Source organism: Panthera onca, chromosome B3, assembly GCF_046562875.1.
Source record: "Panthera onca isolate mPanOnc1 chromosome B3, mPanOnc1 haplotype 2, whole genome shotgun sequence".
Classification (NCBI taxonomy): domain Eukaryota; kingdom Metazoa; phylum Chordata; class Mammalia; order Carnivora; family Felidae; genus Panthera; species Panthera onca.
In genome coordinates, this window is record NC_138344.1 from 31,664,760 (window position 1) to 31,691,587 (window position 26,828).

The window sequence follows — 26,828 nt, forward strand, 5'->3', positions numbered from 1 at the left end:
GGAGGCTGAGCCCGAGCCTGGCACCTGGTAACCTGGGCCCTGTCTGTGTCTTTCCGAGGATCATCTGGATCCAGATCCCAGCTACACACAGCAGGCAGCAGCAACAGGGTGCAGTGCACTGAGAGTGGAGCATGATGATGTAGAAGATAAGGGTGTGGGGGGCGTCTGGGGGGCTCAGTCGGTTAAGCGTCTGACTTCGGCTCAGGTCATGATCTCGCGGTCCGTGAGTTCGAGCCCCGCGTCGGGCTCTGTGCTGACAGCTCGGAGCCTGGAGCCTGTTTCAGATTCTGTATCTCCCTCTCTCTGACCCTCCCCCATTCATGCTCTGTCTCTCTCTGTCTCAAAAATAAACAAAGGTTAAAAAAAAAAAAAAAAAAAGAAGATAAGGGTGTGGGCCCCAGGGAGATGACCTGAGCTTCTATCCCAGCCCTTCTCTATCTAGCTGTGTGACCTTGGGTACATCACATTCCCTCTCTCTACCTTGGTTTCTGTTTGTTTGTTTGTTTGTTTGTTTGCAAAGGAAGCCAAACAATAGCACCTACTTACAAGACTGAAGATGGACTGAGTTAAAGTGGGGCTGTGAAACATGCGTAGCACATAGTAACCTCAGTGCCAGCCACTGCTTGTTGCAGTCAGAAAACCCAGGTCCACCTTGGCTCTACCAGCTGACCTTGGGCAAATCCCTCCCCCTCCCTGTGCCTCAGTGTCCTCTAATATGGGGTTGTGCCCCCTCCCTCGGTGAGGGAGAGAATGTAAAACTGGTGGGGATAAGGTAGGTGGAAGTGGGTTGTGTGTTGTGAGTTGCCTAGCACATGGGCAATGTGATCGTTAAGTCTGACTTCTCAGTGCTTAAAGGCAGGCACAGGTGATTTCTTAATTTTCTTTATCTTTGCAGAGAGGATAGACTTTGGAGGCCATACAGTTCAGCAGATGAGGCCCTGGGCTGGAGAGAGAGTATGTCATGGAGACGAGCCTGGGCAAGGACATGCTGCTGGGTTCAGGGCCACGGGCTTGGGTGTGGCCTGGGGAGGGGCTCTTTGCTCATAGCCTCCCTCTTTTTTGGGGCACTGTACTCTGGGCATCAGGAAGCTGTTGGCCCTACCCAGGAACCTAGTCCTGCCCGGTCTCTAGAGGCATCCTGGTTTCACCTTTTGGCCTGTTCGGGTATCTTGGGGCCCTTAGGGAAGAAGGAAGGGGATAGCTGGAAACAAAGTATGGAATGGTACAGCAAAACTTCCTGGTAAGAAAACTCTTCTGGCCATGGCACAAGGCAAAAGGCTGGAGCCGGGGCTGAGGCCTGGGCAGCCTATATCCGTCTTCGATGGTATCTGAAGCGTGTAAATCAAGTCCAGCTAGGCGTGTGGGTCCTAGAGGCTCATGTGTACCTCTGCTATGTCCTCCTCACCCTGCCTCCTCTCCCCAGTCCTTACCTCCTACGTCCTCCCTACCCAGCCTGCCTGGGGAGAGGTATCCAGTAAGTCCTGGGTAAGTGGGATTCCCATCCCTGGTTCCCTCAGGCACAGCAGAGGTGGAGAGTCTGGGCGCTCTCTGGCCCGAGGAGAGGAGACCCCCTTATAGAGGGCAGCCACGTGGCTCTAAGAGGATGAGCTGATGGCAGAACTGCCTGGACTGTCCACCCAACTGCAGAGGGACTGGGTCTGGATCCTGCCGGGCATCATCACTCAGTCATCAGGTTGCCTGCTTGGCTGAGCTCTATATGCTTTGGGGGCAGAGACTCCCTAAAGCTGGTCTGACCCTGCCTCCAGGACAAGGAGTCCTGGGAATGCAGGAGGCTCCCCTCTCTCTACTTGGGAAAGGGGACTTCTTAATTACATCCCCCTCCACTCACATGGAAATGAGTTTGGATTTTCTGAGCATACACCAGCTGGCTGGGGGGAGGCAGCCCAGAAGGCTGCTGGTTGGGAAAGGGAGGAGAAGGGAGAGGGGAGGGAGTCAGGCCAAGATGAAAATTCCACGTTCTCACGGCAGAGCAATGATGGGGTGCTGAGTGCTCCCCACAGATCATCTACTCCTCTGCCTGTTTTCCCCCAGGGGAAAGCATCTTGCTCCTCCATATAGTCTCCGAGGGAAACGTGTACACTCAAGCTAGCCTGTCCTCTGAGAACCACAGCTTTCAGGGGCCAAACCACTTAGCTGGCCATTAGTGCAGTTACCTGGTCCATGCCCTAGGAGAGATGCTTCCCGACTTCTAGGCCAACCCTTTCATGGGGTATGGGGGAGTGGATTTCAGGCCCAGAGAGGGTACAGGGCCTGCCACCGATCAGAGAAGTCCACGTCTGTCTTGTCCCTGGCGGTCCGGATTCTCCCTTTGGAGTTGCCCCGGAGAGGGTGGCGAAGGTTCCCTAGCTGCGGGCACTGCGCCCCCCTTGGGCAGCAGGGAGGCGAGAAAGGCTGCGGGGTGGGGAAGCGGGGAGGGAGGGTCAGGAATTTGACTCCGCCTCCTTGCACTGGGAGCAGCCTGCGATCGGGCGCTGGCTCAGTCTCGGCTGCTCGCCGCTGTCGCTCCCGGGCTGCGGGATGACACCGCCTCCGCCCGGATGCGCCTCCCTCGGCGCCCCGCGCGCCCGCGTTCCCGGCCGGCTGGCTCGGTCTTGGCTCCTGCTGCAGCTGCTGCTGCTGCTCTGGACTGCCGCCGCCACCCAAGGCCACCCGAGGAGCGGACCCCGCATCTCCGCTGTCTGGAAAGGTAGGTGGCGCCGCGCGGCCGGTGAGGAAAGGGAACGGACGCCGCGCGGGGTGGGTGCAGAGTGTGCGGCACCGGAGGGAGTGCGTGCGCTGCGCTGCGGGTCCCGGGCTGTCCCCGCGGGGAGCGTGTGGGTCTGGGTGAGTGTGTGAGTGTGCGCGCTGGCACGCTGGAGCGGCTGTAACGCTGCGGCGAGCGAGCGGCGGGGGCCGGAGCCCCGGCTAAGTCGCTCCAAGTCCGCCCCCAGTCGGGAACCGCAGCTCCGGGGCGCAGGGGAGGAAGAGGGCCCCTCTCTCGGCCGAGAGGCATTCTCGGTCCTCCAGCGCTAGGACCTCTGTACAGGACCTTTTCTTCGGCCGGGACCTCCACCCAGGTCTCCTCTTCTTGAGCTGCGGGCTCCGCTGTCGCACGCAGCGCAGGCTGGGCCGGCAAGGGGGGCGCGGACCCCTTGCCGCCGCCGCTGCGCTCCGGCTGCGGGAACAAAGACCCCGCTGCCTGCCCCCGCCCCCGCCCCGGCCCTGAGCGCGGGCCGGGTAAAGGGGTGGACACCCAGTGGCGAGCCGGGACAAGGTGCGGTGCGGAGGCTTGGGGCACCCGGGCGCTGCCTCTGCAATGCCAGGACTGGCCGCTCCCCCCTTGTCTGCACGTGGCAGTTGTCATCAGGAATCGGCGCCAGCTTGGGGGGCAGTGCCCGTTGGGTGGGGCACGGACGTTAGGACCCCCAGGTGGCGGATCTGGGGAGGGAGTGCAGCTTTTAGGCCTCGATAGATATGTGAACTGGGGGACCAGAGTCTCCCCCAGGGGCGCCTCACTTTAGACCCCTGTCCAATGGGTCAGAAAGCCGGCTTAGGTGGGGTTTGAGTCTTTCTGCTGCCAGGAACTGAGCTCCCCTCCCCTGCATTGCACACAAATGCTTCCCCGCCCCTAGACCGACAGGGCTCTGTCCTCCAAATTTGGCGGCACTGCAGACTCCCTGTGGTGGTGGTGGACTCGTAGTGGGGGCTGGGGGACTGGGGGACTGGTCTGGTCTGGCCCTGCTGGGGGCCCTTTGATGCCTGAGGCGGTTTGCAGGAATTGCCAGAGCCTGAGCATTATCTGGGGCAGGTATTCTTAGCAGAGAGAGGAAAAAATCCCACACACAAAACAAGTAGCCTGATCTGCAGCTGCAGTGGGGGGAATGTGACTTGCCCAAGGTCACTCCGCAGTGTGTGAGCTCACAGTGCAAACTGGGGGCTCTGATCTGGCACAGGACCAGTGCTATTTCTGAGTTAGGGAGGGGAGGAGGATTTAGGCAATTTTTTGGCCATAAAGGAGGGACTCTGGGGGCCAGTTCTGCTACCCAGCCAGAGGTATTTCTGGTAGGAGTAGAGCAGGAAGCTGGACCTCTGGTCGCCTATTCATGGTGGACACCTGCCCACCCCTCAGTCATATGAGCTCCAGCCCGGGCTTTCTCTGCATTGCCAGCATCCCTGCCTTGACTCCGTCCCCTTGGCTGTCCTGGACGGCACAGCATTTGGGCACTCTGAAAAGGGCAAATGGCCATATCTGAGTGTTCTGGAATCTCCCCCCTGCACCCAACCCCTTGCATTTGGCTCTGCTTGTTCCTAGCCCCAAGTCTTCCTAAGACCCCTCCCCCTATACTTAATGCGCAGCCACATCTTAGCACTTAATGTGAACCTCCACATCTTGGGCACTTAGTCCCCACCCTGGGGCTATTTAAAGCTGCTTTCAGTCCTCTTACCCACTTGCAAAGCTCCCAGCCCAGCTCCACCTCTCCCCTGCGCGCAGTTCACAACTGTACCACAGAGGCCCGCATTGGCCGTGCCCTCTGCTTCATAATGCACTATTGATCCCTACTGGGATCTGCCACCCCCTCACCTATCTTGTCCAAAGGCAGTCTTTGCTCATCTGCACCAGTGCCAGGCGCCCCACTGGCCAGACGGACCCTGCCATCCGCCTATCCCCCAGGCCCACCAGCTGGTGATGGTATGCCTGGCTGACAGCTGTCTCCTATTTCCTGTGGGGTGACACATGGCAGTCGGACAGGAATGGGTTTGGGCAGGGCAAACAGGGGAGTAGGCTGAGAAGAGGGCCCTCCAGCCTTTGCTGTAGGCCAGGTCCCTGTCTTGCAGGGGTTGGGGTGCTGTGGGAACTGACTTCCATGAATGACTAGATCAAAGATAATGGTAGTTCTGGAGCCAGTTTTTTTTAATGAAGCATAGACTAGAGTTTTAGTTTTAAGCCAGGATAGGTGCAAGGACTGGAGTGGATACGGAGGGTTCTTCTCTGTCATTTATTTTTTGTTGCTTGGTCTCCTAAGCCTCAGGGAAAGATTAGAATCAGGGAGTTCTGAGAGATTCCCAGCCTGCACTTATTGGGAAGGCTGATGCCTCTTCAGCCTGATGAAGACCTGGCCAGGAGAGAGAGGACTGTGTCAGCACTGACCTGCTGGGTTCCCTTGAACTCTGCATCTGTCTCTGACCCTCAGAGCTTGCCAGATCAGGAAGGGCTCTGGAGATTGTCCTCGGAGGGCATCACTGACACATGAACTGGTCACAGATGCCAGGTGTGAGCCTTACCTCCCTGCAAGCAGGGGCTAGAGGAGATTGTGTTGGCATGCTTATGTAAGCTGTGCACCCCTCTCCTGTTCCATCCTGCTTGGAGGAGATGGAGAAGCCGAGGAAGGTCCTGATCCCCAAGATCAGAGGTGAGCCAGCATGAAACGAGAGAAACAGTGCCCAGTCTCCAATCTCCACCTGCCCAGCTGGTTCTGGGCTCTCCCTTGTCCAATTAAACAACAGGATGTTATTGTTGACTTGGTGGCTGCTGGGGGAGCCATTATGGGGCGACTCCCCAGGGCAGGGGGTTGTTGTCACCTCCTCCAGGAGATGAGGTCACAGCTGGGGCTCCCCAAGCATCAGCATTTCCAGTGGAAATCCTTGCCCCCTTGGGGACTTAGATATGCTCATCACCTTCAAGGTGAACTCCCTCTGCAGAACCAGGGAAGGGGGGCAATTCCCAGGAGGAGAGGGGGGTTTCCTAAGCTGGGAGAGCTGGGAGAGATGTACGGTGATGTCACCGGGAGCGTCCTGCCAAGCTGTGTGGCCCCTCTGTCCTGGATAGTGAAGATTCTGAGAGTAGGCTGGGGTGGGGTGGATGCTGGCACGGGCTTAAGACTATACGGCTTGGAGAAAAGAGATGGGAGGTCAGGAGCCTGACTCTGGTCCTAGCTCTGACCTGGTTTTTTGTGTGACCTTGGGCACGTACATGCCTTTTTCTGAGCCTCAGTTTCCTCAAATGTCCAAAGTGGGCAGAAGGAGGGAGGAGCTTATATTTATCAGAGCGCGAATTCTCTGGGATGGGCAGAGGCTTTGGTGGCCAGTTCAAACCTTAGCGGTGAGGAGAAATTGAAACCTGGGAAGTCAGGGGAAATCCTTGAGTTCTGTGTTCTTTCCTATCTTTTTCTCTTGTGAGCTGAAGGCTGTGAATCAGCTGGAGGAAGTGGCTCATTGGTTTGTGGTCTCCAGGGTGGACATAGTAATTTAGCATATTTGACATTTGCTGGGGCCAACCTTGTATTGGTCCCAGGGCAGGGCTTAGGGACCCAGGGATGAGAAAGTAGACAAGTTTGTAGATTTCTCAGGGTAGATGGGGAGGCAGACAGGCAGGTCAGCCTTCAGTTACAATAAAATGTGGCAGGGCCTGTAACAAAGGGCAACTATGGGGGTTGAGGAGGTACCTAACCCAGTCTGCCCAATCAAGGAGGGCTTCCCCGGAGAGGTGGTAAGTTGGGATGTCAGGAGAAGTAGAAGCCAGCTTCGGAGGGGAGGGACAGGAGGAAGTACCTGGTGTGACATAATTTCACAAACTTGCAACTAGGACCAGGGAGAGGAGAGGAGCTGAGTGGGTGTCTCCAGGAGGGAGACGTGAGTTAGCCAGGGCTTGGGGGCTCCAGGAAGGTTTCTTGCAGGAGGGGACATCTGAAGTGAGCCATTTGACCTTACACAGCCAGCAGGAAGAGGGATCTGGCAGGGAAGGCCTCCCGAGTGTCCTAGCTCCCTGATGGGAAGCCAGGGCTGGGTCCAGGGAGACCAGAGCTTTCTGCCTAACTCCTGACTGCCCAGGTTCTGCCGATGAGGCAGCCTGTTCCTCACCAGAGACTCTCCCTGTGGGGAAGATCTAGGCCCTGTTGCTGAGGGCAGCATGCCCTTCCTCTGACCAGCTTTCCCTTCCAGGAGAAGGTCACCTTAGCAGGGGTAGGTCATTGGGCATAGGGGACGTGGCAGGTGTGGGGCAGAATTCTGGGCACCCAGGAGAAGCAGGGAGAACTGGGTACCCTTCTTTGTGGAGGGTCGGGTCAGGACCCCTAATGTGCAGGTGGTAAGCTGAGGCTTCAGCCAGGGGAAGGGGTCCAGCAGCCCGCAGAGGGCAGTGGTGGGAGTGGGTGGCCCTACAGTTGACAGCTGAGGCCCTAGCTGACGTCCTGTCTTCCACACCCAGCCCTGTGTCCCTTATGTCAGCCACTATAGGCGTCTGGCTATGTCACAAGAGACTGACCATACTTCCTCTGCTCTGTTGGCAGCTCGGGGGCCGGAAAGCTTCCCCTTCTCTTAATTTCCTTTTTTGGACACGTCTGTCTGTCCCCGTGAGGCCCCTCCATCCCTTCACGTTAATGCGCTGAACAGTTCACCTCGAATACACAGTGACAGAGAAACTGCTTTCCCCAGTGCTGCGTGGTGGCCGGGCCCCATGCCTACCTTGTCTCCCACACATCTTTCCTCACCGCTCCCCAGCGCCCATGTTTTCCTGCCTCAGGGCCACTGCCCTGCTTGTCATCCGTCCCAGCACCCCATTCTCTTCCTTTCTGTCATTTCTGTCTCACTTCCTCCAAGGAAACTTCTTGAATGACTCCCAACCCACACAGCCTGATGGGGCAGAGCTTAGGACATCAGAAGACAAATGTCAGAGATCCACACGTTCCCTGACGTGTTCCACAGATGGGGAAACTGAGGCCAGAGATGACAGAGACTGGCCCAAGGTCACCCAATGACATAGGCAGAGCTGGGACCAGGACTGTATCTTCTGCCCAAGCCTGCTCTTGGCCTCAGCTATTGGCCTCCCTTCACTTGTCTGTCTGTCTACATGCTCTTTCCCCAGGCTTGGGGCTCACTGAGCACTTTGCTCCTCGGCCAGCTCGGCTGAGCCCAGACTCTTCCGGCCCCAGTGCTTTCTGCTCCCAGGAGCCCCACTGGCCATGACCATCTTCCCTTCAGGACTTTAGATTGGGCCAGCTTGATGTGCCTCCTCTGGTCTTTTCCTCAGGGCAGCTGGGCCTCAGGTCTTGAGGGCAGGTTGATCTGTGTCACGGGCTAATCTGGGTTTAACTGTCACGGCAGCCTGGGATTAGGCTGATCCTACCCTGCCTCCTGCACCCCTTGCTTCTAGTCAGGGGCTCGGGCTCTGTGCTAACACCCTCAGGGGCAGCCCTCACTGTGGAGGCAGCCAGCACCTGCCCCCGTGCCTAGGTCTGTGCAGCTTCTCTAGGGGAGAGAGCAGGAGAAGGCCTGGGTTTGCCCTTGGGGAGCACACAGGTGCCTGGAGAGGTGGGCCTGCTGCCTGGTTAGGAGGGCACCTGGGAGATCTGGAGCCTGTAGGTGTAGCCACGGACTGTGACAGGAGATGAGAGCAGGACAGGTCAGTGTGGGGTGAGAGGAAGATCCAGACTGAGAGCGAAGGGCAGGTGTATGTGGTGGGGGCAAGGTGGGGCGCAGAGAACCACTCATGTTGTTTATCTGCTGGGCCCAGGGCTCTGAGCCAGCCTGGTGAGGAAGGAAGGTCACTGTGATAAACTAAGCACGCTGCCAGTGGCTCAGGAGCTTCATCCAAGATGTTAGTTCCTCCGACGTGGCCTACTACCCCAGTCTGCCCCTCCCTACTATCTAAACTGTCCCTACTTGCCCAGCCCTGGCCTTGGCTTGGCCCGGGGCCCACAGAGCGAGAGGAAGCCTGGACTTCACCTTCAGGACCCCACAGTCCAGGTGAAATCCCACCAGACAGGTGATCTGAGAGAAGATGGTGTGTGCCAGATGGTATATAGCACAAGGTCAGAGGGAGGACAGAGCAGTGAGGGCTGGAGCAGTAGGGAACACTTCCTAAAGCCAGGGAGGTTGAGACCAGGTGTTCAAGGACAGGAAAGACCATGTGCACAGACAGAAGGGGAAAGGGCAATCAAGGTAAAGGAGAGCACAAGCAAAGGTGCGGAGGAGGGAAAGAGCCTTGGCAGAGATGAGCAGAGATGGGCCTTGACTGCCAGGTAGAGGGGGAGGGCCCTGCTGGGTAGGCAGTTGAGAGTCATGGTGGGTTTTTGAGCTGAGGGGTCAGGGGCGGAGGCGAGTGTTTTTGGTTGGTGCTGGTTGGGTAGGAACCTGGCTGGACAGATAATAAAGAAGGGTTCATGAGCATATCCTGCCCTTCACTGTGGTCTGCCTCAGGCTCGACAGTGCTTTCTATTTTGGGTAGAGATCTCAAGAGATTTATCTTCCTAATTAGTCATGCTGGTCAGCACTCAGTGCTGTGCTGCACCCCCAGATCCCTACCACCTCACCCCACACCCCTAATCCCTGGTGCCTCGGGTCTGCACGCCCACGCTCTTACATTCTCTTTGGGGCATCGCGGTCAGGCCTTCATGGGTCAAGAGGCCTCTGACCAGGCTCCACCCTCTCTGCCCCCCAGTCTTCTCTTTTGTGTGGGAGGCACTGGCCTGGAAGCTTCCAAGGGCCCTTCTATGGAGCGCAGTGCTTTAAGCACAGATTCCAGAATCAAGCTGCCTGAGAGTCAACCTCCATCACTTAACAGCTGTGTGATCCTGGGCGGGTTACTCAAGTTCTGTGTCTCGCTGAGCTCATTATAAAATGGGGGTAGTAAGAGATCCCACCTTCTAAGAGTTCAGTGATGACCAAGTGAGCTAATTTATCTACAAATCACTTAAGAATAGTGCCTGGCACATAATAAATGCAGTGGAACAGTTTGGTGGTAGGAAAATCACTGTTGCCATCACTGTCATTCTCCTCCTTTGACATTCTGATTTCTGATGAAATGCAGCCCTGGCAGCCGGCCCCTGCCAGCTCTCCCTTACTGGCTCTGTTGGGTGCCTGCCCTTGCTCTTTGCCCACTCCCACCCTCCCGACTGGCCCAGGCTAAGAGTAAGCTGGGGAACCTTCTGTTTCTCAAGTCTTCCCATCGTGTCTGCCTCCCTCTGCTAGGGTGATGTAGCCATCTCTGCCCTCTCCCCCACCTCTGCCCTGGCTCTGGGCCCAAGGGCAGGCCCTATGCCTCTGCCCATCCTCTCCTTTGAAGGATAGTTGACCTCGGCCTTACTCTGGGGCTTTTGGAACCTGCTGGGCTGAAGAGCAGGCGGAAGGTGGACAGGACATGATGTTCATCCTGGGTTTCCTGACTTCCCTGGCTTTGGAACCTCCTCCCTGCTCCACGTAGGCTTTGGTGTCAGACTGGCGCCCCCACAGCTTGCTGTCCACACTGCCCTTTCCCCTGAAGCCTTGGCCCCAGCTGGTCTCCCCACCAGCCAAGCCTCTGGCCCTTCGAGCACAGCGGCGTGGTGCAGAGAGCGCATGGCCCTTGCCGGCTTGGAGGGGCCTTAGTTTTCCTGTCTATAAAATGGTACAGGGGCACCTGGGTGGCTCAGTGGGTTGAGCGCCTGACTCTTGATTTTGTCAGCTCAGGTCATGATATCGAGCCCCTCATCAGGCTCCATGCTCAACATGGAGCCTGCTTGGGATTCCGCACCCCCCCCCCTCCCCCCTGCTCCTCTCCACTCTCTCTCTCTCAAATAAAAAAGTAACTAAAAAAATGGGGGTGCATACACTTGACTTGCCTTCGTTGCAGGGTGGTTGGGGAATTTGGCAGGCTAGTTGATGGAGGCAGAAGGTGAGGTTGGCTTCTTCTGCTACCCCCACCTCCATCCAAAAGCTGTCTCTGACCTTTCCAGGACTCATAATCCCACCTTCCCCAAAAGGACCTGTGAACTCAACCCTGACTGTTTTGTGATTTGTCCTGAGAACCATGAGTGGGTCATAAAACCTAGATGGTAGCAGGTATCAACCTCTTCAATTCACAGAGAAGGAAACTGAACTCAGGAAGGCCCTGGTCACAATCAGCCACCTGGCTTCCAAAGGGAGCACAGGCTTCTTGGAGCCAGGGCTGAGCCCACACGTGAGATATGTTCCCCTCCCCGCCACAGCTGACCTTGGTGGGTGGGAGGATGTGCCTCTTCAGCCCAGCACACAGTTCACTGTTCCTATGGCTGATGAAGACAGGCAGACCTGTCACTCCGCCATGAGCTAAGTACCACCTCAAGGGCCTGCCAGGCAGCTGTCTGGAACGTTGCTCTGTCCTGTGTTACCAGATCTCCAAGAGCAACCATCACTGCTCCTTGGCATGGGCTGGGGCCACCCTGGAAACTGGGCTTGTGGATAGGAACGGCTTCTCCTGCCCTCATTCCTGGCCATATCTGGAGAAACAGAGATGAAACACTTGTTCATTTGCACTCATCCCAGTGGAAGAGTTTCCCTCCGCTGATCTGACGCAGTGCTGAGTTTCCCCATTAGTCACTCCTTAGGGTTTGAGGCCTGGATTACTAAAGGCTCCCGAGAGATCAGGGCTCACCTGGAAAGTGGGCGAGTGGGTGATTCCCTTCAGTTATCAGGTTAGCAAGTTTTCACCTGGTGGTCAGGGAGGGAAGGATGGGGAGCAGGAAATGACCCAGGGAAGTAGGAAGAAGCAATATACAGTGTTTTGTAAATCAAGAGGCTCTCAGGGAGGTCCGGGCTGTGGTCCTGGAGGGCTGGAGCTGGTGATGGGCACCGGAAGCCCTGGGCTGTAGCCTGGCCCTACCTCTGCCCTCCTTGCCATGTGTCTGGCCTCTGTGCCCTCTCAGCCCAGTGATTGTTCAGATCCTCTCTCTTCCACCTTGACCTGTGGGGTATGGGTTGCAAAGGGTGGAGAGGCTGCATGCTAATTCTTGGACTGCATGTGGGGAGGAGGACTCCCTCCTCTTTCTCAGCCACGTGTGTGTGGTATGCGAGGGTGTGAGGTGGGCCTGACAATGCAGGGTGGGGTGCCGTCGTGGGAGGATGTGGCTGGGTCCCCAGTCAGAGGTTGGCCTGGCTCCTGCTCCGTGCCCTGGCCCCCCAGGCTGCCTGACTCAGGCATTCCCTGCTGCGTGCCCACATTCCTGCCATTCTCAGAGCCTGCCTCAATGCCCACTTTCAAAAGGCTCCCTGAGGTTAGCATTCAAGGCCCTTTGGGTCAGTGGGTCAGGTTGGAAGGCTGTCCCTGCCTTGTTGCTCCCTTCATGGACAGCAACATCCCATACATTCCAGCCCCAATTCTACCGTCCCCTTGGGCTGCCCCCGTCTTTCATAGGCAATGAGGATATGGGGACAGTGGGGACCAGATGGTGACAACACACAGAGTGAAGGAGAGGAGGAGCAGTACCTCTCCAGGCCAGCCTGCTTTAGGAAAACTCAGCGCGTGTGAACCCCGGACTTGCCCCAGCCCATGGGCCACTGGGACTGCGGTAGGAGGGTGGTGGCTCCAAGAGCAGTCAGGTCTGATTCTTGCCAACAGCATCTTGTCTCCCACCCCCAGCTATCTCCTTGACCCTCCTTTCTGGCCGGGGCTGGGCCTTGCAGCTCCTGCCACTGTGAGGAGGGAGGGGACTCAGGGGGCTTTCTGAGGGTCCAGAAGGAGAAAGGATGGGGTGGGTGCCTGGCCCACCTTTGGGGCCATGCCCTCTCCATGTGCCCCTAGCCCCCTCACCTGCCTGAACCCCTGGTTATTCTGGGAGCTTTTAGCTACCACTTAGTCAGCCACTAATGCGTCAGGCCGGGGAGTGAGGGGGGAGACACGGTGCCAGACGGTGCTCCTTTTAGACATCCAGGATGGGAAGCAGAGGGGGCTGGTCAGGCAGGGAGAGAAAGGAGGTGGGGGATGCTGGAGGAGGGGAGGTTTCCCCAGCTTGGCCCTGCAACCCTAGCCCTGCTCCAAGGGAGGAGAAGGCAGCAGTGGAGACTGATGGGCAGTATCCTTGGGCTTCCGTACCTCCCCTCCACATCACGTTCTGGACCTTTTGGTCTATGTACCCACCATTCAGTCAGCCTCCCCACCTTTGCTCAGCTGGTTCCCTTGTCTGGAATTCTCTTCCTGCCTGTTCCTGACCCATGTAGCTTTGATCTGCCTCCCCCAGCCCTATGGATTCACTGGGAAGCAAAAAGATGCATTTAAGGATGTGACACTTGCTCACTTGGCTGGGTCTTTTTAGGGGCAACCTCTGGGCTTGCTCAACCCCTGCATGGGCGGAGCCTTGAATGCCGCCCCCTCCTTGACCCAGCTCTCTGTGATGGTGCCATCGGGCCATGGGTCCTGGCTGTGAAGGCTTAGTGCTACCTTCACTTCCAGGCAGCCCTCCTGCCCCTGAGCCCCCAGCCCCCGCTCCTGTGACCTGAACAAAGCTTCCTTTCATGTATTCATCGAGCTGCTGCCGCTCAGACACTTCCCGGGCACAATCAGGCCCTTTGAGGGCCTCGGGCAGTGCGGGAGCCAGGCTGGGGCAGGGGTGGAGAATGGGCCAAGGCCTCGAGCTGGTGCCGTCCTCCCCATACACATCGCCAGGCGCAGACTGGGGAGGGGTAGGAGCCAGGGGGTCAAGGGAGGCAATGCTGCCAGCCCCTGTTTGTTCTTCTGCAAAATGGGGCGAGTAGTCCCTTGCTTCCCCCCAACCCCGGCTGCTGCAGCCAGGATTTAAAGGGAATGGGACGCAGGCTTGCAGATCTGTGCAGGACTGCCCTGGGCCTGGTGCTGCACCCAGCTGCGGGCAGCCCTCACCCTCCCTCCCATTGTGTCCTCAAAAGTACTTTGTGAGCAGTCCTGAGTTCTGTCCCAGAACAGTTTTGCATGAGATCTGGGGAGGCTTGCTTTGGTGTGGCCATCTCACTTCTGTGGCTGGATTTTGGTGTAGGGCCGGATCTCCCCCTCAGGCCTTGCTTTCCAGGGCTGGGCCATGCATCTCCCATCAGGCTTGACTCCCCAGGGCAGGGCTTTCTTTCCCCCATCAGACTAAATTCCCCACGGCAGGACCGTGATCCCCAGACAAGAGCTGTCCCTCAGGGGCCACTCGGGTGCCTCTTTCCCAACCACTAGAGCTGTGATTGGCCTTGCAGTCCCCTCCTCTGAGGCCAATGTGGCTTGAGGGGTAGGATTCCAGGGGCTTGGACTCTCAGGGCCCAGCCTGTCTCCAGACGCAGACAAGCAGCCTTCCCTGGCCATAGCTGGCTAGGGAAGTGGGGGCGGGGGGGGGGGGGGGGCGGTGGCTGCAGACCGTCTGGATCTCTGGCTGGCTGCCGGTAAAAGGGGAGCCAGAGAGCTGACCCCAGCACTTTAATTTTACCCCAACTGAAAAGGCGGGGGAGCCCGGGGGCTGAGACCTGCCAGCCATGAGCCTTGGCCAGCATCACGTCCCCACAACCCAGTGCAGAGCTGGGGTCTCAGCCCTGCCCTGCACAGCTGGGGCTGAAGGGGTGAGCCTGGGGTACGATGAGGCCTGATGTGCTGAGCTGCTCTGGCTGTGTGTGGGGTGCCCCAGGAGAGCCAGGGGAACCTGAGAGCTGTGAGCTCAGCACTTCTCTGTGGCCCACGGTGTTGCATCTCTCTGAATGTACCCCCCCACCCCCACCCCAGCCAATACTGTCTGGATAAGGCAGCTTGTCTTCCCTCCTGGTGTGACCTTGGACTAGTGTGCCCCCCAGGGGCCGAGTTTCCGCCTCTGTGCTGTGAGCCAGGCCACAGCTGAGGTGAAGACAGAGAATATCCCACTTCCAGGGATGATTTGACCGAGCAGGGAGGTAGCTTAGGGAAAGGCAACGAAGGTATGGGTCACAGGGTGCACCCCCGTTGAAGGCAGAATCGGTAGGAATGGCTGGTTGGCAGCAAGAACGCTCGGGGGTGGGGGCAGACTCAGGGAAATGGCTGTCCTCTCCTGTGGGACTGTGGTGCATCCTGCTTCAGGGTCTTGGGTAAGCTGGCTGCTCCTGAAATTGCTGCAGCTGAATAAACAGTGGTCAGGCCGCGCTCTGGGGTGAGGCCTAGAGCTGGTCAGAGGTGGGGAGATACTAGCTGTGGCTGATTGCTGGGGGCACAGCCACAGGCTGTCCCATCCCTGTAATTTAGCCCTGCAACCAGGACAACCTCAGCAATGTCACCGGAGATGAGACGTCTCCTCCCTGGAGGCAGTGGCTACAGACAGTTTCTTTTTTGGGCAAAAGTGTCCCGGTCAGCCCTTCTGCTTACTGTGCCCTGTGAAGGGCTCCCTGTCCCGGAGTTGCTGGGGAGAGAGGGCTGATCTCTCCCCACCGGGGTGAGCTGGCAGCCCTGTGAAACCAGACCAGAGCAGGCCAGGCCACAGAGCCCAGTTGGGGGCAGCAGCGTGGGCTCTAGTTCAGCGCCTGCTACCGACCGTGTGACCTTGGGCTGCCTCTTTTTGGACTTCCATTTTCCCATCTGTAAACATGGGAAGGAGTGGACATTCAGATTCCTTTCTAGCTCTGATCTAAGTTGACCGGCTCACTAAGGGGCTGGGTGGGCGGGAAGGAGTTGCAGAGGGCTTCCCAAAGGAGGGGTTCGGGCTCTGACCAGAGTGATCCCTGGGAACCTTGACTCTAAGTGGGTTGCTTAGAGGCCCAGCTACCTGCAGGGGAAGGAGGTGGCTGCTTGCTCTGTCCTGGCGGCAGAGACGGGGAGCCCTGGTTCCTCCTGCCAGAGCCCAGCTTCCCAGGAAGAGCCGACTGTGTGTGCGTGTGCCTGTGTATGTGCGTGGTGAGTGTGGGCGGTGTTTTTTCTCCCCAGGAGTCCCTAAATCCTGCCCTCATCCTGAGGTTACACATATTGTAGGACAGGGGCCTTGGCTTTGAGGTGAGGACAGCTGGTTGCTGGACCCCAGCAGGGGATCCCTCACTTCTCCCACTCGTGGCTCTGAGTCCTGGTACTGCCCCAGCCCAGACCCAAACACTAGCTGCCATGCAGGTGCTGATACGCCTGGCAGGGTGGGGAGGGTTGGGGTTCTTCCTGTCCAGGGCCCAGCCTCAATGTTTCTGCCAATTGCCTCCCCTTCAGGCCGCGCAGGGCAGGACTGGGTGGACTTTGGCCTGGCTGAACCTCACACGGTGCTTTTCCACGAGCCCGGCAGCTCCTCCGTGTGGGTGGGTGGACGTGGCAAGGTCTATTTCTTCGACTTCCCCGAGGGCAAGAATGCCTCCATGCGCACGGTGAGCCTAGACCCCTCTGCCTGGACCCCTCTGCTGGCTCCAGGGACAGAGCTGAGCCCCTTCCTCCTTCCCTCCCAGCCCCATTTCTCTCATCTCCCCTCTGTCCTTGGTGAAGGGCCTCAGGGAATCCGGGGGAGCTAGCATCTCTTCCTGAACAGGTCTCCCCCCCATTATGTTCCATATATGGTCCCTGCGAGAGGCTCCCTAAAGGTAGTCCAGATTGGTGTGGGTGTTGGGGTAGTGTGGAGAAAAGCCTGGAGCTAACCTCCCAGGCCAAGTGAGTAGTGCTGATGGGGGAGACCCAGTCAGGACTCCAGGGCTCCAGAACCCTATGGCCCCTATCTTCTGAGATCTCTGGGCTGGCCTGTGAGCTCTGGGCTTTGGCTCGGGTATCAGGGCAAATAGCCTGTGTGATCTTGGGTAAATCACTCACCCTAGTTGCTCATCTATAAAACGAGCTCGTCCTGAGGATGCATAGAAAGCACACACAGGCATGTTGCCTTGGCAGAATGGCCTAATGCTTTCCCCTCCCCTCCAGGTGAACATTGGCTCCACGAAGGGGTCCTGCCTGGACAAGCGGGTGAGTGAGGGAGAAGAGTACAGAGGGGAGGCTGACCCCTTGGAAAAGGGACAGGAGTCCCTGAGAGTCTGGGGAAGGAGGCATGGCCCTGCCTCAGGAGCCACAGTCTGGGAGGCGAGAGGTAGCCCTGCCCCAGGATTCCCAATTCTGAAGGGAGACATGCTTCTTCACCAAGGCCCCTGTGTCCTTGCTGTTCTTGGGGCATTGGAGTCAGTGGCACCTCCTCTGCTCAGATCCGAAGCCTCCTGCCCCAAGACTGAGGGTCCTAGTGCTGGGCCTGCCGGGCCTCCAACCAACATCTCTCTTTCCCTTTTGCTCGGGCAGGACTGTGAGAACTACATCACGCTCTTGGAGAGGAAGGGTGAGGGGCTGCTCATCTGTGGCACCAATGCCCGGCGCCCCAGCTGTTGGAGCCTGGTGAGAAGGCCCCTCCCCGTGCACTTGGTCAGCTCACCCTCGTCTGGGTGGGCTTCTGCCCCCACCACGTTGGGAAGGAGCTGGGGGGGGGGGGACTCTGAGGCTGGCCTCACTTTGTATCAAATCCCTGGGAGGATGGGGATCGTGGCTGGGAAGCTGGCGCCCACAGGAAGCGGTGGCCATGGCATCATGTGCTGTCTGACCCTCCTTCGTCTCCCCCAGGTGAACGGCACCGTGGAGTCGCTTGGCGAAAAGAGAGGCTATGCCCCCTTCAGCCCAGATGAGAACTCGCTGGTTCTGTTTGATGGTAGGGCAGCTGCCTTGGGCTGGGGGAGGGTGGTCAGCTCTGTGTCCAGTGGCCCAGGTTCGGAGGAGGGACTTCTAGGAGCTGTCTGCCCTTACCCATGCCCCTCCCACCATGCCCAGGGGACGAAGTGTACTCCACAATCCGGAAGCAGGAGTTCAACGGGAAGATCCCTCGGTTCCGTCGCATCCAGGGCGAGATTGAGCTGTATACCAGTGATACCGTTATGCAGAGTGAGTCGGGCTGTGGCTGGGCTGTGGGGGCTGAAGGGGTGTGAATGCCCAGGGCAGCAGATGGAGAGCCCTCAGTTTCCATAGGAGGGCTCCCCAAGGGCTGCTGGGCCACAGCCTGCTCAAGAAACGGGGGGCAGGTACCCAGAGCTGAGGAGGTTGTCTTTAAGGGAGCAGGGGACCAACAGAGACAATGGTGTGGAGTCAGGGTGGGCCCAACACATTGGGAGCAAAACAGAGGAAGCTGCAGACCCAGCACGGGGTTCCCAAGAGCCATAGCGTATCCCTCTGCTGAGCTCATGTCAGGGCCACACCTCCTCCTTCTCATTAGGGCTCTGCCAATTAGGCAGAAGTGACATAGGGGCCCCCAGGGACCTCCCCCCAGTCCCTAGGCATGAAGTCATTGCTCCTGGGCCGATGACATCTTTGTGGAAGAGGGCAAAACAAGTGTGGGGTGGGGGTGCAGAGTCTCAGGCCCCTTGGGCTGTTGGACCTGATGTTCTGAGTTTTAGTCTAGGTCTGATTTGCTCTGGGTTTGTTTGTAGAGACTAGGTGTGTGTGTGTGTGTGTGTGTGTGTGTGTGTGTGTGTGCGTGCGCACAGAGTCGGGATGGGTCCTCTGGGCAGGCTCCCAGCCTCACATCCATTCATCTGTGTCTCTGGCAGACCCCCAGTTCATCAAGGCTACCATTGTGCACCAAGACCAGGCCTATGATGACAAGATCTACTACTTCTTCCGAGAGGACAATCCCGACAAGAACCCTGAGGCTCCTCTCAATGTGTCCCGTGTGGCCCAGCTATGCAGGGTGAGTGTGTGGCCAAGTGGGCAAGAGTGTGTGTCTGAGCCTGAACAGGAGCAAGGGAATACATGCCTGGGTCAGGTGTGCACACGTGTTTCCATAAAGGAGTGCGTGAAATGTGCGAGTGAGTCTGGGAGTGGGATTGTGGGAGCAAATGTGTGTGCACGAGAAGGCCCATGCATCTGTACGTGGGCAAAGAGGGGGTCTCGTGCATGTGTGGTGGTGTGCAAATGTCTGTATTCATGCCGGATGTGTTTGAGTGTGTTCGTGAGTATGAACGTGTGTTTACACGTGTTTGTTTCACCTGTGTGAAGGTGCCAATCTGTTCTACGGGGACCTGGCACCCTTACCCTGCAGGTCCCCGTTGCTGGCCCTGTGCCCTGGATCGGCTGCAGCCTGGCCCAAGGACCTGGCCTGAGAGGAGAGGCACCTGTGCCTTGTCCCCTGGCAGGTCCTGGCCCCTTTCAGAGCTCTCTTTCCTCCTCTGAAGCCTGGGCGCTGGCATTCCTGGTGGCAGGTGCCTCGGGTGTGTGCAGCATCGTGGGCAGGTGCTGAGGGCCTCCTCTTCCTCACCCTTTCAGGGGGACCAGGGCGGCGAGAGTTCACTGTCGGTCTCCAAGTGGAACACCTTCCTGAAAGCCATGCTGGTGTGCAGCGATGTCACCACCAACAAGAACTTCAACAGGCTGCAGGACGTCTTTCTGCTCCCTGACCCTAATGGCCAGTGGAGGGACACGAGAGTCTATGGTGTTTTCTCCAACCCTTGGTGAGTGACCTTCATGCTGGGGCTGGGGCTGGAGCTGGCGTTGGTTAAGAGGCTTGGGCTCTGCTGAGGAGAAGGCTGATGTGGCACGAGTGGGGACTCCAGGTTCAAGGGACAGGGCCGTTGCTGGGCATGGGGTGGGGGATAGCCAGTGTTCAGGGAGGTGCGTGCACTGGTGTGTTTGTGAGTCTGTATACGACGGGTGTGCGCGCACATGCCATGTGCGTGCTCGTGACTGCGCCTGTGCCTGTGTGTCCACCAGCTATGTGCTCAGAGTGGGTGCTGGGCGCTGGGAAGAGGCTGCTGAGGCCTCTTAGGTGCTGGGTGCTATCACACCTGCTCAGGCATTGCCTGCGCCTGATAATTCACACCTCTTAATCACTCTCATTGATTGAAAACAAGGCAGGCAAAAGTGTCAGGTGATTGTGAGGAGAGTTGGGGGACAGGGTGGGGAGGCCAAAACCTTGCTCTGTTGCCCCTGGGCAGGTAGACCCAGCCAGGCTGGGAAGGGGACGGGCCTGTGGCCCCGTTGGGCATCAGTGTGCTTTAGCTGTGTCCAGAGAGGTTGGCGAATCACCTAACAGGAATGCGTATGTTGGGATTTCTCCTGCCCTGGGGTTAGCCTCTGAACTCAGTGATTCTGTGACAGACCACAGGTTGGGCGATTAGATTGTGACAGAGAGAAATTTGGTTAAACTTCCCTCTCTCCCTTCCCCCTTCCTCTCTCGTTTCCTCCTTCCTTCTCTGGTGTTTCATAACTCTCAGGCCCCGGGCTTGCTGGGCTGGCCTGGGTCAATGAGGGTGGGTGGGTCCTGGGCCCTCCAGTGAGGCGGTCTCTGTGTCCCCCCAGGAACTACTCAGCTGTCTGTGTGTACTCCCTGGGTGACATTGACAAGGTCTTTCGTACTTCCTCACTCAAGGGCTACCATTCGAGCCTTCCCAACCCTCGGCCTGGCAAGGTAAGCTGTGACGCCCACCATGGCCCAGGCCCCAGCCCCGCCCCCCCAGCCACTTGACTAACCTGGACCTGCTCTCCTTGCCCAGTGTCTCCCAGACCGGCAGCCCATACCCACGGAGACCTTCCAGGTGGCTGACAGTCACCCTGAGGTGGCACAGAGAGTGGAGCCCATGGGGCCTTTGAAGACGCCACTGTTCCACTCAAAGTACCACTACCAGAAAGTGGTTGTCCACCGCATGCAGGCCAGCCGTGGGGAGACCTTCCACGTGCTTTACCTAACCACAGGTGAGGGGCTACCCCAGGACCTTCTGGCCTGCTTTGTAAAAACGGATATGAAACGTATAGGGAATGATATCACTGGCATCTGGTTGGAACTTTATACTTGGAAGGAAGAATTGAGTGACCAGGAGCTGTCAGGTGTCAGTGTGTGTGGCTGTGGAGGGGAGGTGGGGGCAAAGGGAAGAGGAGAGGGTATCCTAGGATGGGAGGAGAACAAGCGTGGGGATTCAGAGGCAGAAATGTAGCAAGACCGAGCAAAGCTGGGCGTAGCTTTGGTCCAGATGTCTGACCCGGGGAAGGGGGTAGGAAGAGAAATGGAAAGTCAGGAGGAAGGACCTGGTCACTGGGATCCTGTGGGCCTCTGCTAGGCAGAAGGAGGAAATCAAACTCTCTCCTTGTCTTGGGGACCATGCAGGTGAGAGGAAACATTTGATGTGGGATGCCAAGAATTTAGTGAGCCGTGAGGAGGGGCTTCCAGACAGCGGAGGCTTTGCAGAGGACCACAGAGGGGGCTTCCCCGGGGGGCAGTTTTCTGCTGAGCCAGCTCTGAGCTGAGTTTTTGGTAGCTTCTTGCTCCCAGGCTGTGGGCAAAGGGGGCTGCTGGGAGAAAGCATGGAGATCAGTGTTGGTGGGGCCACAGGCTTTCCTTGAGACTGAGTGGTGGTGCTGTGAGAAAGGGCAGTGTCTCCCCCCAGGAGCCTAGCAGTCAGGGCCTCAGGCACCCACCCCTCAGTTATTCACATCTCCCCCTCAATGTGGCTTCCTGCTATTGTTTCACTCTGTGGCCTTCTCAGGGCCATGGTGGCCTTATTGGTTGTTTGACTCCTAGAGGCCTCCAGGAAAGGAATTCCCCAAGGGGTCCGGCTTCTGGGTCCTGAGACCCCACTTCTTTACTCCTCCATTCATCCTGGCTGCACCCATGGGCCCCTGTCCTTGCTCTGCTCGGCAGCTGGCCTAGCTGCTGTGGTCAGCCAGGCGATGGCAGGGCATTGGGGTGTCGGATAGGAAGGGTCACACAACACAGGCATGGGAGCAGGAGCCAGGACCAGGAAAGCCAGGTTGGCTGTGGGCTCCCTTCCTGCAGACCTGGGAGGTGAGCGCACGTGAGTGATGAGGTCTTGGTGTGAGGGCCATTGGAGAGATGCCATGTTGGATCCTGCAGCAGGAAGGATTAGGGCCAGATGAGAAATAGAACTTTCTGAGCCCTCTGCAGAGAGCAGGAGGCTCACCCATTTGGGAGAAGCTGTGGGAGGCAGTTATGGGGCTGCAGCAGGCAGTGTGTGCAAAGGCAGTGGCAAGACTGGGGGCTTGTCAGGACAGAGGAGCGTCTGGCCACATCTCAGAGCCTGCGGAGGGGGGCCATAGACACATAAAGGAGAATCCTAGGCAAGCAATCATCCCATCATCTGACTGCTTTTTTGGGGCAAGTGATGCCCTGGGAAATTGGGAGGGAGGAATGGGGGAGGTAGGCTATTCTAGAAACTGGGACAGCGGGTGAGGTGGGAACGGGAGGGCCCGGGGGTCAGGATGCCCATTAGTCCCTGACAGGTATGAATGGAGAGAGCGTGGCCTCAGAGGCAGGCGGCCTGGCCCTTTTTAGATCTAAGATTTTATAAAAATTAAAAAAAAAAATCCCCTAAGATTAAATACAATGTGGAGTCCTGGATTGGATCCTGGAACGGACAAAGGACATTAGTGGAAAAACCCAAGAAATCCAAATAAAGTCTGTAGTTGAGGTAATAGTAATGTCTCAGTGTCGATTGCTCCATTGTGACAAATGTACCACAATTACATAAGACGGTAACGTTAGGGGAAACTGGGTGAAGGGTATTCGGGAAGTCTGTACTATTTTTGCAGCTTTTCTGTAAAGCTAAAATTACTCCGAAATGAAAAGTTTATTTAAAGAAAACATCCCCAAAGAGTCCAGGAAACAGGGGAATCATAGAAGGAGCTGAGGGGTGGGGTTCTGATGCCTCTGGGTTCTGGTCACCACCTGTGTGACCTTGAGCAAGTTGCTCAGCCTCTCTGAGCCTCATTTCCTCCTTTTTGAACTGGGAGGATAATACCCACCTCTTAAGGGTGTGGAGGATTCAACAACCGAAATGCTAATGCGCATGGGCTCCCACCCACGGGATTTAGGCTCTCGGGGCTGTGCCTGTAGGACAGTCGGCTCTGTGCCCCTGTGGACTGGTAGAGCTTTGGGCCTCCTGGGATGGCCTCTGTGGCCCAGATTTGGAAGCTTTCAGAGCTGCCCTCAGGCTCCCAGTCACCCTCTCCCCGCTTCACCCCAGCCCAGTCCTGTGACCCTCGCCTGAGCCATGACTTCCCAGCCCTCCTCCACCGACTATCCGGGTTGGCGCAGCCTAGAGGGAGGCTGCCTGGCTCTGGGGATCTCCTGCCCACCAGCCCGCTGACCCTCTGCCCCTCGCCCACAGACAGGGGCACCATCCACAAGGTGGTGGAGTCGGGGGAGCGGGAACGCAGCCTTGCCTTCAACATCATGGAGATCCAGCCCTTTCACCACCCGGCCGCCATCCAGGCCATGTCGCTGGACGCTGAGCGGGTGAGCCTCCCCACCCCACTGTATCCTATGGAGCTACCCAGCGATGGCCAGCTGAGGACAGAGCTCCTTTGCATGTGATTTGCGTGTCCTTTTAAGAGCCTCTGGGCCCCAGGGCTCAGAGCCTGGAGGGTAGCCTGGGGACTTAGAACTCTGTTGGGGCTGGGGGCCCTGGCCTGACCCGAGTTGTGTTCTTCTTCTAGCGGAAGCTGTATGTGAGCTCCCAGTGGGAGGTGAGCCAGGTGCCCCTGGACCTGTGTGAGGTCTACGGCGGGGGCTGTCATGGCTGCCTCATGGCCCGAGACCCCTACTGTGGCTGGGACCAGGGCCGCTGTGTCTCCATCTACAGCTCCCAAGGGTACGTTGGCCAGGACCCCTTGTTCCTGGGAGGAGGTGGACATAGGAGTGGGGGTAGCGTCAGTGGGCTGCAGGAGGCTTCAGTGCTGGGCCACAACCTCCTCTGAGTGGGGGGGGGGGGGGGTGGTGGGGAACGAGGACAGGGATGGGGGGCCAGACCCGAGGCCTCCTGTCCACTCAGCTTTCTCTTCCCCTTCCAACTCCAGGCCGGTGCTGCAGTCCATTAATCCAGCTGAGCCACACAAAGAATGCCCCAACCCAAAGCCAGGTACCTGATCTGGCCCTGCTGGGCCCCAATCTGCTGAGGGTGGCACAGCCCTGTCTGAGAGAGACATGGCCTGGCCCTGGGGGCCCCAGGCAGATGGGGCAGGACAGTCCTGGAGAGGGGGCCCTGTCGTATGGGAGGGTGGTTGTTGAGAGGGGGATGGTGAGGGAGGCAGGGGAGAGTGGGGAGGAGATTGGCACTGTGTTCATTTAGAAGCCTTGGCCCTGGAGGCCCAGCCAGCAGAGGAGGATACAGTCTGCCCTGGGAGCCCTCGGCCTCTCCTCACAGCTGCCTCCCCCGTCCCACTCCAGACAGGGCCCCACTGCAGAAGGTTTCCCTGGCTCGGAACTCTCGTTACTACCTGAGCTGCCCCATGGAGTCCCGTCATGCCACCTACTCATGGCGCCACGAGGAGAACGTGGAGCAGAGCTGCGAGCCGGGCCATCAGAGCCCCAACTGCATCCTGTTCATCGAGAACCTCACAGCCCGACAGTATGGCCACTACCACTGCGAGGCCCAGGAGGGCTCCTACCTCCGTGAGGCTCAGCACTGGGAGCTGCTGCCCGATGACGGCGCCATGGCCGAGCACCTGCTGGGTCGGGCCCGGGCCCTGGCCGCCTCCCTCTGGCTGGGCATCCTGCCCACGCTCACTCTCGGCCTGCTGGTCCACTAAGGTCCCCTGGGGCTGGGCATGGCACAGGCTCCTGCAGCCTCAGAGATACTAGAAAAGTTTCCCATCCAGAGCCGGCTGGGCCCGGCGAGCTCCTTGCCCGATGCTTCTTCCAGGCGGACTGCATAACCTGATGAAGGACACCAGGCCTGGAGATGGCCAGCCGCAGGCGGCTGCCGGGCCTGAGCAGGCACGGGTGGCGGGGGCCACAGAGTGAAGGCGCTGACTGTGAAGCTGGGGCATTGGTGACCTAAGATTTTACCTTCTGGAGATTACTTTTCAAAAACTCCTCCTCAGACTTGACTAAATGCAGTGATGTTCCCAGCCCAAGAGTCCACGGGCCAGAACGGGATTTGGAAAGGGAAGCTGGGCCCCAGGCTCTGGACCTTGGGGCTGAGGCCCGAGTCCATCGGACTCTCTATACGCAAACTGCCCCCTCCTCCTCCCTCCTGCCATGGCTGGGGGTAGCTGCTGTTCTTGTAGGCCCAGGGCTGCCTTCTACGGCTCCCTCACCAGCCCTGGGTCCCACTAGGCAGCCGTCTTGCATGTTTATTGAAGGATGTTTGCTTTCCGGACAGAAGGACGGAAAAAGCTCTATTTTTATGTTAGGCTTATTTCATGTATAGCTAATTCTGACTGCATCTGTATGAAAATACCAAAACTACATGCTGGGGGTGGGGTGGGACAGGGAGGGACTGGGGAAAGGAATGGGCTGGGGTGGGGGGGGTCCCAGTCTGAGGCTCCGGGGATGGGATAAGAGTCTAGGGACAGGCATGGGTTCGAGGAGAGTGGCATGAGCTGGCTCTGCCCTGGGATCCCAGTCTGAGGGGGGCATGGTCCCAGTCCCCAGTGTGGGGCGGTTATGGGAGGGGGTCGGGTGAGGGAGACAGGGGAAAATGAAGGAGAAACTGAGCCCTAGGTTCACCACATTCATATAGAAGGAGGAGCCGGGTCCTCAGGGGGAGGTTCCAGGACTCTGCCCTTGGCATTGGGGGCTGGGGGGTGGGGGGGCCCCCTCCCCTCCCCTCAGCCCCCTTCCCCAGGGGCTGTGCTTCCATGCTCCTAGTCTCCCACCTTCAGCTCAGGACATGTTATAACTTAGGCTAAACTGTGAATTCCGGTGGGGACAGCCTGGGCCAAGCTCTCCAGGTGCACGGCTCTGCCCCCAGCCCTGTCCGTGGATTTCAACAGAGAGCTGGGCCCTTCTCTGGCTGTGTCTGGCCAGCCCAGGGCAGGGCCTGGGGCCGGCGGCCTTCCAGCTTTGGCCCCTGCATCTCTTCTCAATGCACTTTAATAATGTAACATATTACTAATAAACAAGCTATTTATTTACCTGTGCCTGCTTCTTGCTTGTAAAGCCATCCCGGTTGGGGGACAAGGGTGGGGGGCTCCTGTTTATGACTCGCCACCTCCTCATCACACACACTCGCTGTTTCTGCCATTAGAGACCTAGCTAGCGAGAGACAGGGGTGGGGTGTGCACCCACATCTCCTGGGCCGTGGTGTGCTGCCTGCAAAGCTGTTGACGGGAAGCCAGGCGGCTTCTGCACGCCAGCTCCTCTGTTCATACCTGGGGAGCTGGCCTTTCTCCCCACCCCACCCCACCCCCACCTCCACCCCCCTGCCTCTACCTCCCACCACTTCCCCTGAGAGGCCTGGCCTAGCCAGGCTAGAAACCGCCTCAGGCCTTCCTGCCTTCAGGGGGCCCACGCTGGGAGGGAGAGCTGATCAAATGAGACCCGGTGGGATGAATGTGTGGTGATAGAAGTGTGTGTGCAGGAAGCCGGAGGGTGGCGGCAGGTGGTGCCTGAGTGGGGACGAGGTACTTCCTCCGGGCTGGCCTGCCAGGCAGGGCATATGTGCAGAGGGGAAGGCTGGCGAGCAAGGGGACACTGGTGGCGGGGTGCGGGGTTTATGTGCTAGCCCCAGAGTTTGGCTTTTCAACCCCCAGGGCAGTGACCAGGGCTGGGGTGGGGTCTGTGCCTTAGAAACTTGAGCTCCCTCGGGGCGCCTGGGTGGCGCAGTCGGTTAAGCGTCCGACTTCAGCCAGGTCACGATCTCGCGGTCCGTGAGTTCGAGCCCCGCGTCAGGCTCTGGGCTGACAGCTCGGAGCCTGGAGCCTCTTTCCGATTCTGTGTCTCCTTCTCTCTCTGCCCCTCCCCCGTTCATGCTCTGTCTCTCTCTGTCCCAAAAATAAATAAAAAAACGTTGAAAAAAAAAAAAAATTAAAAAAAAAAGAAACTTGAGCTCCCTCCAAGGTAAAGCACGTAGGTTTCAGAACTCAGAAGGGTGCATGAGAAGGGATGGGGTGAGTGGCAGGGAGGGGAGTTAGGAGGCTGTTCAGGGAGGTAGTGGGCTAGGGCAGGACCAGGAATGGGGCTGCGCTAGATGGAGGGACGCGGAGAGGAACCTTGCAATCCCCCAGAGGCCTCTCCTCCCCTTTGTTCCTTTCTGGCCTACCCCTGTGGCCAGGACCCAGACCCTTTGGGGTTTGCTGGGAGATTTTCCTGAACAGTAACTGCTGGCAAGAGGAATGTGGCAGATTTGGGGCAGTTCCCCTCTCTGAGTCTGAGCCCAGCCTCTGGGTGGCTCTGGCGGACACCCGC

At 58.2% G+C, this 26,828-nt stretch overlaps 1 protein-coding gene across 1 annotated transcript; it reads left to right on the forward strand.

Moving 5' to 3' along the window:
* The first annotated feature begins 2,471 nt into the window (after positions 1 to 2,471).
* SEMA7A (semaphorin 7A (JohnMiltonHagen blood group)) lies at positions 2,472 to 25,555 on the forward strand. Its single transcript, XM_060618065.3, has 14 exons — positions 2,472 to 2,707; positions 15,890 to 16,041; positions 16,580 to 16,621; positions 16,946 to 17,038; positions 17,261 to 17,345; positions 17,465 to 17,575; positions 18,238 to 18,377; positions 18,953 to 19,137; positions 19,985 to 20,093; positions 20,179 to 20,377; positions 22,807 to 22,934; positions 23,135 to 23,289; positions 23,495 to 23,556; positions 23,865 to 25,555. Exons 1-14 carry the CDS (start codon positions 2,539 to 2,541, stop codon positions 24,224 to 24,226), a joined length of 1,992 nt encoding a protein of 663 aa, XP_060474048.2. The 5' UTR covers positions 2,472 to 2,538; the 3' UTR covers positions 24,227 to 25,555.
* The last annotated feature ends 1,273 nt before the right edge of the window (positions 25,556 to 26,828 follow it).